The sequence below is a fragment of the Globicephala melas genome, chromosome 8 (assembly GCF_963455315.2).
Source record: "Globicephala melas chromosome 8, mGloMel1.2, whole genome shotgun sequence".
Lineage (NCBI taxonomy): Eukaryota > Metazoa > Chordata > Mammalia > Artiodactyla > Delphinidae > Globicephala > Globicephala melas.
The window spans coordinates 48518069-48535045 of NC_083321.1; the positions used below are offsets into that span (position 1 = coordinate 48518069).

Consider the following 16977-nt stretch of genomic DNA (forward strand, 5'->3'; position numbering starts at 1 on the left):
AATTGAGAAGCATAATGAAAGCAGACTAACTTATAGCTTCACTAATCAAGAATCCTAAGCAGCTTTTTTTGTACCTTCAATGGTTTATAAACCCAGTCCATAATTTTCCAATTTTAAAATTAAAAATAGAAAAAAAACTCATTTGTGGTAAAGAATAACTTTTGAAGGATTTTTTCTCAGCTAATATTGTGAAAAAATGTAGTGGGATCAAAGACCTATTTTATCTATTAACAATGTAATTTATACAATCCTCCATACTAATAGCACCTAAAGATAATACAGTATTTGACTCACAGGATTAGTATATATGTCATAAATGAGCTAGCAAGATTTAAGGAAATATTTTATTTTTCCTTGCTAAAAAGAGGCATCTTACATCTTTCTTAAAATCCTGCGTAGAGTTTACCAAAGTACAAATGTCACAGGATATCCTAAGAGGCAGGAGTTAATCTTTAACAAATTTTGAAGTTTCTTTTAAAACTTTTCATTTAAATACCTTAAGAGATAACATTTTTATTTTATTAATTTTAATTTCTAGGCAATAAATGAATAATCTTCGTTTTTCTTTTTTCTGACCATTTAATCTTTCTGATGTATCATGGATAATCACGTCATTTATCTCTCTAAACTTTGGGTTTTTCATCTGGGAAAAAGAGACAATAATCATGGTATTTCACAGGAGAAATAAATAAATACTTCAAAATGAGCAGCTGAGATAATTGAGCTTGAATCAACAAGCACCTAAGCAAAAATGAAAGTATATTCAGCTTAAGTGACTTCAGAATCAGAATTCATAAGCCTTGAACTGAGTTACAGACATGGTGCCTTTCAACCCTGTAACATTTCTTGAAGCCTTTTTCTACACCTTTAGTTATAAGAAAGCAAGGGATGGGCCGGATCCTTGGAGGCAAGCCAGTTCTTTTCCCAAACACTGTTACTAGAGAAGGATATATGAGCCCTGAAATGGGTATAAGGGAGGAGAAGGGAGATCAACCCCACACTCTGAATTTAAGAGAAGCCTGGTGTCCACACTCTGAACTGGAAGGAGAATGGAACACACTCATACTGTCTGCTTCAGATGAGGTTTGTTTCCCAAACTCTTGGTCTTGTGCAGCCTGGTTCTTATTCCCTGGGCTTTGACAATGTCTGATCCTCATACCCAAGGTCTAAGGGAAGGGTCACTGTACTCACACTGTGGATCTATACAAATTTGCCTTGGAAACCTAGAACCCTATCTCTACTGATTAAAAACTCATCCGTAATTTAAAAAGACACATGCACCCCTATGTTTGTAGCAGCACTAGGTACAATAGCCAAGACATGGAAGCAACCTTCATGTCCATTGACAGATGAATGGATAAAGAGATGTGGTACTTACATACAATGGAATATTACTCAACCATAAAATAGAATGAAATAATGCCATTTGCAGCAATGTGGATGCACTTAAAGATTATCATATTAAGTGAAGTAAGCCAGACAAAGACAAATATCACATGACATTGCTTATATGTGGAATCTAAAAAAATATGATACAAATGAACTTATATACAACACAGAAATAGACCCACAGACATGGAAAACAAACTTATGGTTACCAGAGTTTGGGATTAACATAAACACACTACTATATATCGAATAGATAAACAACAAGGACCTACCATATAGCACAGGGAACAATACTCAATATTTTGTAATAGCCTATAAGGGAAAAGAATCTGAAAAGATATATATATATAAAACTGAATCACTTTGCTGTACACCTGAAACTAACACAACATTGTAAATCAACTATACTTAAAAATAAATAAATAAATAAATAAAACTCTTATTCATACAAGGGCTATTCTTCACTGAGTAGCCAGATACTTCTTGTCCTTTCATTGGTCCTCTACTTCAGTGATCAAATGTCTTCTCTCTCAACCTAGAATTCTGTCATCCTAGGTTACATAGTCTAGCCCAGGGATTCTTTCCTATCTTTCTTAAGGGGGGAATAAGCTAAGAAACACTTGTGAAAGTCACAGCCCAGGAAAACTGGTCCACTGAAGGCTGATTTTTAATTATACAATTATAGATGGCTTCTCCTCCACCATTCCTTACCACTATATCAACAGGACTCCAGTATAATAACAGAGGATTGCAGCTGGAAAAGTTGCAAGGTACATAATCTATTTCATGATGATGTGTTCTTAGGGAAACCCAGAGCCAACAGGGACATCAAAATACAAAAGAAAACAAAAAATAAGGACACTAGAGAAACTTGAAGTCTCCTGAACTGATGGCTTCCACAAACATTAAACATACTCCAACTGCTAGCCTATCATAACAATTCATCTACTCCTCAGTTTGATCACAAGTCCTGGTTTTAAATAATTTCAGACTCCTTAGCAGCCACGCTGGTATAAATAAGTACAGAAAATCAAGAAGAGCACTCAGGGCAATGTCTCCAGAGTAGACAGTTTCCCTTGCTGTCATAGAGAAATGGACAGAGAGAGAGTTCCCTGGAAGCACAGGATGTAAACTTATTCTACCTGTTCTCTCTATGAAATAATCTTTGGTTATGTTACTTTGGGATTGAGGTCTTAGTTCTATTGTAGATCCCTTGCATTTCCATTCAGCTTCCTAAAGTAACCATGTATGTGTTTTGTCTCCCTTAGAAAACTAAAATCCAGAGCTTGGCTATAATCCACTCCTCAAGAGAGCTAGAACTGGCTGAGGTTCTGTGTCAACAATTGTATTTTTTTTTCTTGACTGTGTTTTTGTCCCTGTCACCATCTCACCATCCTTAACCCAAATATTAAACCTGGTTTGACTGGAACTCTATCTTGGGCTTAGCTGCATTCTATGGGTCTTTCTGGGATAAGGAGAGTGGGAGAGATGGATGTCATCATGGGGGATGACATGGGGAGAGAAGAGGGTGAAAAGAGAGAATGAATGAAAAATTGTTTTGAGGATGGAGGAGGAGCCAACAAAAGAAGGATGTTTCAGGAACCAACACATTATCTCAGACTCAATATACATCTTCCTTGCTGACCATTTCCTGACCTGACTCCACCCCTGAGGGACACAGCTCAGCCTTGACCAATGACTTTAAAGGATTAGGGGGAACAAAGGGCCAGAAGTTCAGCAGTAGAGAATAAAAGGCCACACCTTCCAGCAGCAGCACAGACTTGCTTCTGACACTTCTGTGATCACCAGTAAGCTTCAAGACCTGACATCATGGTGCATTTTACTGCTGAGGAGAAGGCTGCTATCACTGGCCTGTGGGGCAGAGTGAATGTGGAAGAGGCTGGAGGCGAGGCTCTGGGCAGGTAGCAACTGGACTTCATGGGGGAGGATGGTGAATATGAGCCTGATAAATTGACCAGGAAATTCTTCAAACTTTTCGAGTCACTGATTTTTCATCTGTTATGGTCTCATCTCATAGGCTTCTGGTTGTCTACCCCTGGACCCAGAGGTTCTTTGACAACTTTGGCAACCTGTCCTCTCCCTCTGCCATAATGGGAAACCCCAAGGTCAAGGCCCATGGCAAGAAGGTGTTGACATCCTTTGGAGATGCTGTTAAGAACATGGACAACCTCAAGGGTGCCTTTGCTAAGCTGAGTGAGCTGCACTGTGACAAGCTGCACGTGGATCCTGAGAACTTCAGGGTGAGTTCAGGAAATGGTCATGTGTTGTTTTTATGCTTTTTACTTTGGAATAATAATGGAAGTTGAGTCTTTGGTTGCAAAGACTAGCAAAGATCTCAGAAATCATAGATCAAAGTTGGTGTTAAGAGGGCAGAATTCCAGTGGACGTACCAAGAGCACCTCGGTTCAGGACTAGTGACACTAAAGGGCTACTAGCCCTTTTAAGCCTGAGTTTGCTTAAAAGTTTTCGGGAACTTTTGTTAGAACTGGATTTGTTTACCCTAGAGAATATCAGAGAATAACAGACTTATTCAAGGAGGAATGGAATCTGGGTTTTGGTAGATGAAAACCTGTCTCAAGGAAAGAGAAATGTCTTATTTTATGTGGCTCCTGATGATTGAAGTTTAGGAAGATATTTGGGAGAATAATTTTTAGGCAGATTGTCTCAAAGAAATATCAATCAATTCTCTAAATATATTAAATTACCCATCAATATTGGGACTAAGTGGAAGCTTATTCCTGCATTGGTTGGAGACTTTACTAAACTCACTCTAAGAACCTATGCAGCCCTGAAATCCTATGATGACAAAGATTAGACAATTGGTAAATGTGAGAGGGAGGGAGAGAGGCAAATAAAAATGGTGAAATGGGAGAGAGTGAGGGGATATAGGTAGACAGAATGTTGAATGGAGGGCTCATAGAATTTAAATAAAATTTAAGAACTAGCTTATCAGAGTTTATTGCACAGATACAAACCATGGAGCAGTTTACGATGTGGAGTTAGGAGTGGGTGTAGGTATTAAGCCATTATTTTCTGCAACTCTTTTAGGAAAGTTCTACTCAACATATCTAATTGTCATTTTGTCTCTCACCTAACAGCTCCTGGGCAATGTGTTGGTGATTATTCTGGCTTCGCACTTTGGCAGAGAATTCACCCCTGAGTTGCAGGCTGCTTGGCAGAAGCTGGTGGCTGGTGTTGCCACTGCTCTGGCCCACAAGTACCACTGAATTCTCCTTTCAGTTCACCATTTTTGTCCCCAATGCCTTCCTTCTACACGTGGGGACTGGAGTTTGGCCTTGAGAGCCCGGCTTCTCTTTAATAAAGTACATTCTGTTCAGTGATCAAAAATTAATATTGTATCTTCTCCATCATTTACTCTTTTTTTAAATTTTATTTTTATATTTTTTTACATCTTTATTGGAGTATAATTGCTTTACAATGGTGTGTTAGTTTCTGCTTTATAACAAAGTGAATCAGTTGTACATATACATATGTTCCCATATCTCTTCCCTCTTGCATCTCCCTCCCTCCCACCCTCCCTATCCCACCCCTCCAGGAGGTCAAAAAGCACCGAGCTGATCTCCCTGTGCTATGCGGCTGCTTCCCACTAGCTATTTTACATTTGATAGTGTACATATGTCCATGCCTCTCTCTCACTTTGTCACAGCTTACCCTTCCCCCTCCCCATATCCTCAAGTCCATTCTCTAGTAGGTCTGTGTCTTTATTCCTGTCTTACCCCTAGGTTCTTCATGACATTTTTTTTCTTAAATTCCATATATATGTGTTAGGATATGGTATTTGTCTTTCTCTTTCTGACTTACTTCACTCTGTATGACAGACTCAAGGTCTATCCACCTCACTACAAATAACTCAATTTCGTTTCTTTTTATGGCTGAGTAATATTCCATTGTATATATATGCCACATCTTCTTTATCCATTCATCCAGTTATGGACACTTAGGTTGTTTCCATCTCCTGGCTATTGTAAATAGAGCTGCAATGAACATTTTGATATATGACTCTTTTTGAATTATGGTTTTCTCAGGGTATATGCCCAGTAGTGGGATTGCTGGGTCATATGGTAGTTCTATTTGTAGTTTTTAAAGGAACCTCCATACTGTTCTCCATAGTGGCTGTACCAATTCACATTCCCACCAGCACTGCAAGAGGGTTCCCTTTTCTCCACACCCTCTCCAGCATTTATTGTTTGTAGATTTTTTGATGATGGCCATTCTGACTGGTGTGAGATGATATCTCATTGTAGTTTTGATTTGCATTTCTCTAATGATTAATGATGTTGAACATTCCTTCATGTGTTTGTTGACAGTCTGCATATCTTCTTTGGAGAAATGTCTATTTAGGTCTTCTGCCCATTTTTGGATTGGGTTGTTTGTTTTTTTGTTATTGAGCTGCATGAGCTGCTTATAAATTTTGGAGATTAATCCTTTGTCAGTTGCTTCATATGCAAATATTTTCTCCCATTATGAGGGTTGTCTTTTTGTCTTGTTTATGGTTTCCTTTGCTGTGCAAAAAGCTTTGAAGTTTCATTAGGTCCCATTTGTTTATTTTTGTTTTCATTTCCATTTCTCTAGGAGGTGGGTCAAAAAGGATCTTGCTGTGATTTATGTCATAGAGTGTTCTGCCTATGTTTTCCTCTAAGAGTTTGATAGTTTCTCGCCTTACATTTAGGTCTTTAATCCATTTTGAGCTTATTTTTGTGTATGGTGTTAGGGAGTGATCTAATCTCATACTTTTATATGTAGCTGTCCAGTTTTCCCAGCACCACTTGTTGAAGAGGCTGTCCTTTCTCCACTGTACTTTCCTGCCTCCTTTATCAAAGATAAGCTGAACATATGTGCGTGTGTTTATCTCTGGGCTTTCTATCCTGTTCCATTGATCTATATTTCTGTTTTTGTGCCAGTACCATACTGTCTTGATTACTGTACCTTTGTAGTATAGTCTGAAGTCAGGGAGCCTGATTCCTCCAGCTCCGTTTTTTGTTCTCAAGATTGCTTTTGCTATTCGGGGTCTTTTGTGTTTCCATACAAATTGTGAAATTTTTTGTTCTAGGTTCTGTGAAAAATTCCATTGGTAGTTTGATAGGGATTGCATTGCATCTGTAGATTGCTTTGGGTAGTATAGTCATTTTCACAATGTTGATTCTTCCAATCCAAGAACATGGTATATCTCTCCATCTATTTGTATTGTCTTTAATTTCTTTCATCAGTGTCTTATAATTTTCTGCATACAGGTCTTTTGTCTCCATAGGTAGGTTTATTCCTAGATGTTTTATTCTTTTTGTTGCAATGGTAAATGGGAGTGTTTTCTTGATTTCACTTTCAGATTTTTCGTCATTAGTATATAGGAATGCCAGAGATTTCTGTGCATTAATTTTGTATCCTGCTACTTTACCAAATTCATTGATTAGCTCCAGTTGTTTTCTGGTAGCATCTTTAGGATTCTCTATGTAGAGTATCATGTCATCTGCAAACAGTGACAGCTTTACTTCTTCTTTTCCAATTTGTATTCCTTTTATTTCCTTTTCTTCTCTGATTGCTGTGGTTAAAACTTCCAAAACTATGTTGAATAAGAGAGGTGAGCGTGGGCAACCTTGTCTTGTTCCTGATCTTAGTGGAAAATGCTTTCAGTTTTTCACATTTGAGGACGATGTTGGCTGTGGGTTTGTCATATATTACCTTTATTAGGTTGAAGAAAGTTCCCTATGCCTACTTTCTGGAGGGTTTTTATCATAAATCGGTGTTGAATTTTGTCAAAAGCTTTCTCTGCATCAATTGATATGATCATATGGTTTTTCTCCTTCAGTTTTTTAATATAGTGTATCACGTTGATTGATTTGCATATATTGAAGCATCCTTGCATTCCTGGAATAAACCCTACTTGATCATGGTGGATGATCCTTTAAATGTGCTGTTGGATTCTGTTTGCTAGTATTTTGTTGAGGATTTTTGCATCTATGTTCATCAGTGATATTGGTCTGTAGTTTTCTTTCTTTGTGACATCCTTGCCTGGTTTTGGTATCAAGGTGATGGTGGCCTCGTAGAATGAGTTTGGGAATGTTCCTCCCTCTGCTATATTTTAGAAGAGTTTGAGAAGGATAGGTGTTAGCTCTTCTCTAAATGTTTGATAGAATTCGCCTGTGAAGCCATCTGGTCCTGGGCTTTTGTTTGTTGGAAGATTTTTAATCACAGTTTCAATTTCAGTGCTTGTGATTGGTCTGTTCATATTTTCTATTTCTTCCTGTTTCAGTCTTGGCAGGTTGTGCATTTCTAAGAATTTGTCCATTTCTTCCAGGTTGTACATTTTATTGGCATAGAGTTGCTTGTAGTAATCTCTCATGATCTTTTGTATTTCTGCAGTGTCAGTTGTTACTTCTCCGTTTTCATTTCTAATTCTATAGATTTGAGTCTTCTCCCTTTTTTTCTCGATGAGTCTGGCTAATGGTTTATCAATTTTGTTTATCTTCTCAAAGAACCAGCTTTTAGTTTTATTGATCTTTGCTATCGTTTCCTTCATTTCTTTTTCATTTATTTCTGATCTGATCTTTATGATTTCTTTCCTTCTGCTAACTTTGGGGTTTTTTTGTTCTTCTTTCTCTAATTGCTTTAGGTGCAAGGTTAGGTTGTTTATTCGAGATGTTTCCTGTTTCTTAAGGTAGGATTGCATTGCTATAAACTTCCCTCTTAGAACTGCTTTTGCTGCATCCCATAGCTTTTGGGTCGTCGTGTCCCCATTGTCATTTGTTTCTAGGTATTTTTTGATTTCCTCTTTGATTTCTTCAGTGATCCCTTGGTTATTAAGTAGTGTATTGTTTAGCCACCATGTGTTTGTATTTTTTACAGATCTTTTCCTATAGTTGATATCTAGTCTCATAACATTGTGGTCGGAAAAGATACTTGATACAATTTCAATTTTCTTAAATTAACCAAGGCTTGATTTGTGACCCAAGATATGATCTATCCTGGAGAATATTCCATGAGCACTTGAGAAAAATGTGTATTCTGTTGTTTTTGGATGGAGTGTCCTATAAGTATTAATTAAGTCCATCTTGTTTAATGTATTATTTAAAGCTTGTGTTTCCTTATTTATTTTAATTTTGGATGATCTGTCCATTGGTGAAAGTGGGGTGTTAAAGTCCCCTACTATGAATGTGTTACTGTAGATTTCCCCTTTTATGGCTGTTAGCATTTGCCTTATGTATTGAGGTGCTCCTATGTTGGGTGCATAAATATTAACAATTGTTATATCTTCTTCTTGGATCAACCCCTTGATCATATGTAGTGTACTTCTTTGTCTCTTCTAATAGTCTTTATTTTAAAATCTATTTTGTCTGATAAGAGAATTGCTACTCCAGCTTTCTTTTGGTTTCCATTTGCATGGAATATCTTTTTCCATCCCCTTACTTTCAGTCTGTATGTGTCTCTAGGTCTGAAGTGGGTCTCTTGTAGACCGCATATATATGGGTCTTGTTTTTGTATCCATTCAGCCAATCTGTGTCTTTTGGTGGGAGCATTTAATCCATTTACATTTAAAGTAATTATCGATATGTATGTTCCTATTCCCATTTTCTTAATTGTTTTTGGTTCATTATTGTAGGTCTTTTCCTTCTCTTATGTTTCTTGCCTAGGGAAGTTCCTTTAGCATTTGTTGTAAAGCTGGTTTAGTGGTGCTGAACTCTCTCAGCTTTTGCTTGTCTGTAAAGTTTTTAATTTCTCCATCAAATCTGAATGAGATCCTTGCTGGGTAGAGTAATCTTGGTTGTAGATTTTTCTCCTTCATCACTTTAAATATGTCCTGCCAGTCCCTTCTGGCCTTCAGAGTTTCTGCTGAAAGATCAGCTGTTAACCTTATGGGGATTCCCTTGGGTGTTATTTGTTGGTTTTGCCTTGCTGCTTTTAATATGTTTTCTTTGTATTTAATTTTTGACAGTTTGATTAATATGTGTTTTGGCGTATTTCTCCTTGGATTTATCCTGTATGGGACTCTCTGTGCTTCCTGGACTTGATTAACTATTTCCTTTCACATATTAGGGAAGTTTTCAACTATAATCTCTTCAAATATTTTCTCAGTCCTTTTCTTTTTCTCTTCTTCTTCTGGAACCCCTATAATTCGAATGTTGGTGCATTTAATGTTGTCCCAGAGGTCTCTGAGACTGTCCTAAGTTCTTTTCATTCTTTTTTCTTTATTCTGCTCTGCAATAGTTATTTCCACTACTTTATCTTCCAGGTCACTTATCCGTTCTTCTGCCTCAGTTATTCTGCTATTGATCCCACCTAGAGTATTTTTAATTTCATTTATTGTGTTGTTCATCATTGCTTGTTTCATCTTTAGTTCTTCCAGGTCCTTGTTAAATGTTTCTTGCATTTGGTCTCTTTTTTTCCAAGAGTTTGGATCATCTTTCCTATCATTATTCTGAATTCTTTTTCAGGTAGACTGCTTATTTCCTCTTCATTTGTTAGGTCTGGTGGGTTTTTATCTTGCTCCGTCATCTGCTGTGTGTTTTTCTATCTTCTCATTTTGCTTATTTTACTGTGTTTTGGGTCTCCTTTTTGCAGTCTGCAGGTTCATAGTTCCCATTGTTTTTGGTGTCTGGTTTGTCACAGACCTTGTGAGGATAGACTAGGGATGCGAGGGGTTGGACATCAGAGCAAGGGATAACTGTTTTTAAAGTCAACTCCAAAGAACTGGTTGTGGGATTTACTAAAGAACTGTCTGGTTAAAGTGATGAAAGCTGCCTAGGAATGTTAAATTGATTGCTGTTATCAGGAGAGAAATGTGTGCAGATTGGCTACAGCATTTATGAAGAGAGATCATTATAAACTGCTCAGAGAGAGTGATTATCTAAAAAGTGTGAGAGAAAAACAGGAGTTAGAGGTAACTTCCAGAACTGTTGCCTGGTTTCCTGGAAAGATGGGTGGTTATTCCACGACACTCAGAGTTGCAGATGCCCCTGAGTCTGGGGGCTTGCAGGGTGCACATACTCTGCTGAAGATGGGGGTCAGGACCACCAAACAGCAAGTACCTGGATCCACCCCAGCAGGCCAAACCCACACCTGAGTGTGACTGGGATTCCTAGCTGTAGTCATAGGTCCCTCTTCTTTATTTTATTTCATTGACCTCTTATCTTGAAGCAAATTCTTTTAGCATTAATTCAAACTCTTTTCTTCATATCTCTGTACAAAAGTGCTCACATTAACATAGCTTGGGATGGAGAGCTCACAGATAATCATGTCTGTCATGGTAAACCAGCTTCCAGAAACTTAGCAATTCTTATCCACATTTTACATTTAAGTCTTTTCCAAGCTGAATAGATAAAAGCATCTTGCTATATCAAATAGACAGAAAGGATTTATTTTCTAGTAGTAGAAATTCATCTATAATATACTGAATATATTGAGTTGAAGTCTTTAAATTTTAGAGTACCTCTGTAAATACACATGGAGATTATTTTTTTATTATTATTATATGTATATATATTTATAAGATTGATCTCAGGGAGAAACAAACAAACCAGCTTTCTGGAGGTCAAAATGTAGGAAAACAAATTCTGAAATAAAGAAACAAAATGAACCATTCCCTCTCCCACTACAAGTGTGCCTTTTCTAGTCCTGTAAGTGCTTATTTGGATGCGTGAGACCAAAGTACCTTAGATCACAGTGGCAGTGGTGTGTGGAGTACTGTCAGTGAAGATTGCCTCTGCCTGATTAGATATGAAGAAACATTACACACAGCCAGAGAGTGTGGATTCAGCACACAAGAGACAACTCAATTATTCTATAGCCATTGCCAAAGAGAATTCTAATACTCTCTTCACTGAACACAGGAACACCTATTTCCCCAACAGCCAGTTGTGTATTCTCTGATACAAATGCATAGATATATGTATTGGCCAGAGACACTTGTCCATATAATCAGAGTGAAAAAAATTATTCAGGCAAGTGCATATATTATTGGTAGAACTCAACAACAATGGGGTGGTGCTCAATTTTTCTCTAAATTACCCAGTTCTTACCTATCTTATTTCTAAACAGATTCTGGATTGAGGTCTTTTTTCTTGGTTACAAGAACTATAAAATTATGAGCCCCATATAAGCTTTAGAAGCACTGGTAACCAAGAAGAGCTGTGACTTCTTCTATACCCTGGCTGAAGAGCAGAACAATGTCTTGTAAACACCTGATACAATGCTGAACAGAGTTCTAATTGTTACTCTTCCTAATTCTGTTTATGCCTTATGGTCAATTCAGGGATGGTGGCAGGGAGCTTGAGATATGAATTGCATGGTAGATGGTAGGAGAGAGGACAGCAGAATCCCCCTGATAGAGCCACACAACATTATCAGAGACACAAATGTCCATCTAGCTGACCCTCCCTTGCCCAAGGCCCATCCCTGGTGGTGACAACCCACCTTTGAAAAATAGTCTCATTTTATTGGGAGAAGTAAGGGCCTGGGGACAAGAGATGAGGAATAAAAGGCCATGCAGAGAAGCAGCAGCACAGACTTGCTTCTGGCCCATTAGTGATCACCAGTAAGCTCCCAGACACCATGGTGCGTTTTACTGCTGAGGAGAAAGATGTTGTTGCTAGCCTGTGGGCCAAGATGAATGTAGAGGTGGCTGGAGGTGAGAGCTTGGGAGGGTAAGCACTGGACACAGGTAGGACAGGGGGCAGAAAGGCAGAGATTTTTCCAGAAAGATGGATTGGTCAGGTTTCTTACATACTCTGACTTCCCATCTGCTCTGTGACTATAACCATCCCATAGGTTCCTGGCTGTCTACCCATGGACCCAGAGGTTCTTTTACAGTTTTGCTAACTTATACTCTGAGTCTGTGATAATGGGCAACCCTAAGGTCAAGGCCTGTGGCAGGAAGGTGCTGACCTCCTTTGGAAATGCCATTAAACACATGGACGACCTCAAGGGCACCTTTGCACATCTAAGTGAGCTGCACTTTGACAAGCTGCATGTGGATTCTGAGAACTTCAGGGTGAGTTCTGGGCATGCTTGTGCTTTGTTCTTTCATCCAGGTATCTGTTCTGTGGTTACAGTAGGGAACACAGGTTCTTAAGTCTTACCGTATAGAGGTATTTTTTGGAGGTAATATTTCAGGAAAAAGCTTGATTTTGGTAGTTAGGTTGTTCCTAAGGTCAAAGGTAAGACCAAGTAGAGTAATTAATTATGCTATGACCAGTGGAGGCCACTGGCCATCTGATATTTCTTAAAAATAAATGTCGTGAAGAGCACTGGACAAAAGTGAGCTAAATAGTTTGGCCTGGAGAATACAAATTGAGCCAGGGAGAAGAACACCTTGCCTTTGATAACTGAAATTTTCTATAAAAATCGATGAACACATTTCTGCATGGTTCTTTAGCTTTGAACCAGGAGTAAGCAGGGCAAAGTAAGAGCGACTTTTTCATGGTTTGCCCCTCCTCCTCTCAACTCCAGCAATGATGAAATGCTCTTGTATACGAAGCACTGGATTCTTTGTCAAATGGGTGTCCAAACAATTTGAATGTATGCAATATCTGAAGACTTAGACTACGCGTATCAAGCCCCAGCACTATAATCCTACTTTTAAAAAAGGAAAGAAGCAATCCATAGCAATGCTCTGGGGTCAGAAGTTGGCAGGGAAAATGAGAGAAGGATAGAACACATTGGGGGTTCAGGACTGGGAGTCACTGAAGCCAATGTCAAGCGTATAATGATGCACTTTTGTGGGAGCATGACAATGAAAGTTGCTCAACCTTTTATCAAGAAGGAAATGGATGTTATATCTATTTGCTGTAGGGGCAGCTTGAGACCTTCTGTTCACTATGCACTATCTTCTTTTTATTCCCAGCTTCTAAGCAACATGATATTGATTGTCTTGCAACCCACTTCAGCGAGGAATTTACCCAAAAGACCCAGGTTCCCTGGCAGAAGCTGACAGAAGCTGTGGCTAATGCTCTGGCCAACAAGTACCAGTAGTTGCCTGGCCATCTATGTTGGTGCCTACCTGAGGGCCCTGGGTCCCAACAGTCCATCTCCTGAAGGTGGAGGGAGAGAGCCCTGCCTCCAGACTTAACTCCTATATAATACAAATAAAATAAAAGTCATGCTCTGTAAGGAATATCCTTGTATTTTCTCTCTGTCTTTATCTTTTATAAGTTGATTCAGCTAAAAGAAAGCACTCCTATTGTAATGAGAATATTGGAGATTGAGAGTTTGGGGATGATAGAGAAGGGACCCTTATAAGATTCTACAGGATTAGAGTGGCTTCAAAGGGTAATTACTCCTACGAAGGGAAACTAGACTCTTGAGTTGGACAAGGTCTTTAGAAAAAGGAAGGAAATGGAATTACTCTTGAGAGATGCAAAATGATTATTGATAGTGAGTTGTTAGGACACAAAGTAGGGGACCTGTATAGGCTGTTATTTGTATAAACTCAGAATAGAGTTCTTTTTGGACTATAGCTCAGTTCTATTTAATATAAGAAACATATTTTTAGCAGCTATAATGCAGTGAAGATGATACTTTTTAGAGACCCAGTTAAGGACTCTGCTCTCAACTTTTTCCTAGCATCTTCAATGGTACTAATGAAGGCAACATCCCTAAAGCATATGAACTGGAAGCTTTGGTTTGAATCTGTCATCACCTGGTAGCTCTTGACCTGAAACACATTTCTAATTCTATTGGTAGAGATAAAGGCCATTTATGAGGGAAAATGACAAATTCAAGAATCAGCATGCGAGGTCTAATTGACAGAGGAGAAACTGGCCCATTAAAAGCAGTGGGGTTTTATAAAATTAGAGAATCTGCTAGAGAGACCAGAAAAAGAAGGAAAAGAAGCTATTGTTGCAAACAAAATTACCAGTGAGGTTTCTTGCACACCAGAGTGACATAATCAATAGGGTATTTTAGGGAAATTGATCCATGTGTGGGCATAGACTTGACAAGGCAGAATCTACCCTGAATCTGGGCGTAGGAGTTTGCTGTGAGTATAATGAAGTGACAGGTAAAAGACTAAACTTGACAGAAGCAGTGGTACTAAGAAAAAAATCAAATAAAGGACCACTGGGGCAAAGATGCTGCAGGACTTGAAGCATAGCGAAATAGAGAGTGGAGAAGTCATGGAGGATAGCCAGGTTCCCTGTCTAGTGAATGCAAAGAGGAAATCTATTGACAGAAGAAAAAAAACCCTAGATGTCTCTTACTTAGAGCTGGCAATGGGCATAGCCACCTGTGTAAAAATCACTTCAAATTTCTGTACTGAAGTCCCTGGCAGTGAAAAGCCACGGCTTTTGGATTAACAGACAATGTCAAATTATTGCCCCATTGGCTTGAAACATTTAGTTAACATTTTTCAGAATTAATTTCCTTGTTTGTAAATGGGATAATTATCCCTACCCCACAAATACATTCCAATGTTTCAAGGAGATATTTGTAAAGTGCATTGTCTGTCATTTTTGAAAAGGTAGTGGTAGTGGTTTATATAATGCATTATGATCTGTTCCTCTGTGCCCTGCTTTTTTTTTTTTTGCGGTACGTGGGCCTCTCACTGTTGTGGCCTCTCCCGTTGCGGAGCACAGGCTCCGGATGCGCAGGTTCAGCGGCCATGGCTCACGGACCCAGCCGCTCCGCGGCATGTGGGATCTTCCCGGACCAGGGCACGAACATTGGCATTGGCAGGCGGACTCTGAACCACTGCGCCAGCAGGGAAGCCCTGTACCCTGTTTCATTGTATATTCTTGAGCTGATTGCATTATTTCTGAGCTTCAGAACTAGATATCTAACTATTTGCTTAATATCCCATTTTGGATTGCTCAAAAGTACAACAAATACAGTATGTCCAAGACTGAACTCTTGATCTTTTCCTAATTTACTCCTGCTAACTGACGCTTCTTTTTGTGTTCCCCTTCTTAATGACTATCCCATCATCAATTGCTCAAGCCTGAAAATAGAGATGTTTTTACTTCCCTCCCTAATACAACATCATCCTATTTGTCTCTCATTTATTTTACCCCCATGTCCACTGAAGCCAAAATAATACAAATCAAATCGTGCCGCTCCAGTCCTTGAATTTTTCAAGTTTTATTTGACTTTCAGGTTAAAGAAAAAGAAACTGTAACATAGTGTAAAGATCGTTCATAGCAACTTCCTATCATATAACATTCCCCCCTGGTCATCTGAATTACAGTCACACTGTCCATCTTTCTATATATAAATCATATAATTTGAATTATTATCCCTGGTAATTTTTAATCAACATTATGTTGTACAATTAATCTGTATTACAGCATGTGATACAGATTCTTTTCATTGTTGTATAATATTTCATTCTTTTACCATAGTATAATTTATCTATTCCACTAAATGAGGAACAATTAAGTTGCTACTGAATTGAGATTCTGAGGCATATTGATGTTACAAGCATTCCTATACATGCCTTTGGATGCACACAAGCAAGCATCTCTGTATATCTAAAAGTATAATTGCCAGGTCATAGGTGCTGCATATATTCTGCTTCAGTAGACACCACCAAATATTCTCAAAAGCAATTATACTGTTTTACACTATCGTTAGCAAAGTATAAAAACTTTTCTTTATCTACAGCCTTGTGAAATTTTGGAATTGTCCATCTCTCCTCTTCTTTATATTCTTTTCCCTCCTCCTTCCCTCTCATTCCATTATTTTCCCTTCTCTTACTCCTTCCATTCCCTCCGTTCTTCCCTCCTTCCTTTGTGCCTCCCTCCCTCCCTCCTTCCTCCCTCCCTCCTTCCTTCCTTCTTTCCTTCCTTCCTTCCTTCTTTCCAGCTATGCTGGTGGGTATATATTTGTATACCATTGTAGTATTATTTTCAATTGAGAAAAGAGTGAAATTCGCTTTGAATCTTCATTCCTGGGTCCAACTCCACTTTTTTCTTGAGGACCCAGCTGTGGAAATTTCTGCACTTGGCGTTTTCCCAGAAACCCTGTTAGACTTTAACAGGCTGAATAAGATAAATCTTGTTTGCAATTCCTTTGCATTCTCTCTTTATTCACATCATATATTTAAGTACTTATGCAATAGGTATCACATCTTTTTCTTTATTTCTCATTAAATTGTTCCATTATAATGCATGCTCCCCAAACCTATTTCAGTAGGTGGTAGAGAGACAATATTTATTACTTTTCTTACACTTAATGGACATTTATTTCAATGAAGGGATGGGAAAGGAAAGAATTTTGTGACCCAAAGTATTATACAAAGGAGAAAGAAAGTTAAATCTATGGCAAAATATTTATCCACTCCAACCACTTATAAACATATCTAGAGACAAAGTGAAGCTCCATATAGAGTCAACTTCATAAAATTTTTGCTTTCTAGGTTTCAGTTTTCTTATGTATGAATTGAAAGAGTTGGATGGGTTAAACTGTAAGATACATTCCACAATGTTGACTAAAACATTTATGCATAAATGAGACTGGCAGTATATTTGTAGAAGCTACTGATGAAGGAAATGAAGCTGGGAGGTAAGTACAGGGAGAGCAGGGTTTCTGAGTCCCGACACACTGGACCAGACAATCACAGAT

At 38.4% G+C, this 16977-nt stretch overlaps 2 protein-coding genes across 2 annotated transcripts; both read left to right on the plus strand.

The window, feature by feature from the left end:
• Window positions 1-3177: 3177 nt before the first annotated feature.
• Window positions 3178-4685, plus strand: LOC115839498 (hemoglobin subunit epsilon-1). Its single transcript, XM_030831205.2, has 3 exons — window positions 3178-3311; window positions 3428-3650; window positions 4509-4685. Exons 1-3 carry the CDS (start codon window positions 3220-3222, stop codon window positions 4635-4637), a joined length of 444 nt encoding a protein of 147 aa, XP_030687065.1. The 5' UTR covers window positions 3178-3219; the 3' UTR covers window positions 4638-4685.
• Window positions 4686-11973: 7288 nt separating this feature from the next.
• Window positions 11974-13392, plus strand: LOC115839499 (hemoglobin subunit epsilon-4-like). The gene is given in 4 exon segments (XM_030831206.2): window positions 11974-12065; window positions 12190-12412; window positions 13265-13289; window positions 13292-13392. Coding segments are annotated over 4 exon segments (441 nt in total).
• The last annotated feature ends 3585 nt before the right edge of the window (window positions 13393-16977 follow it).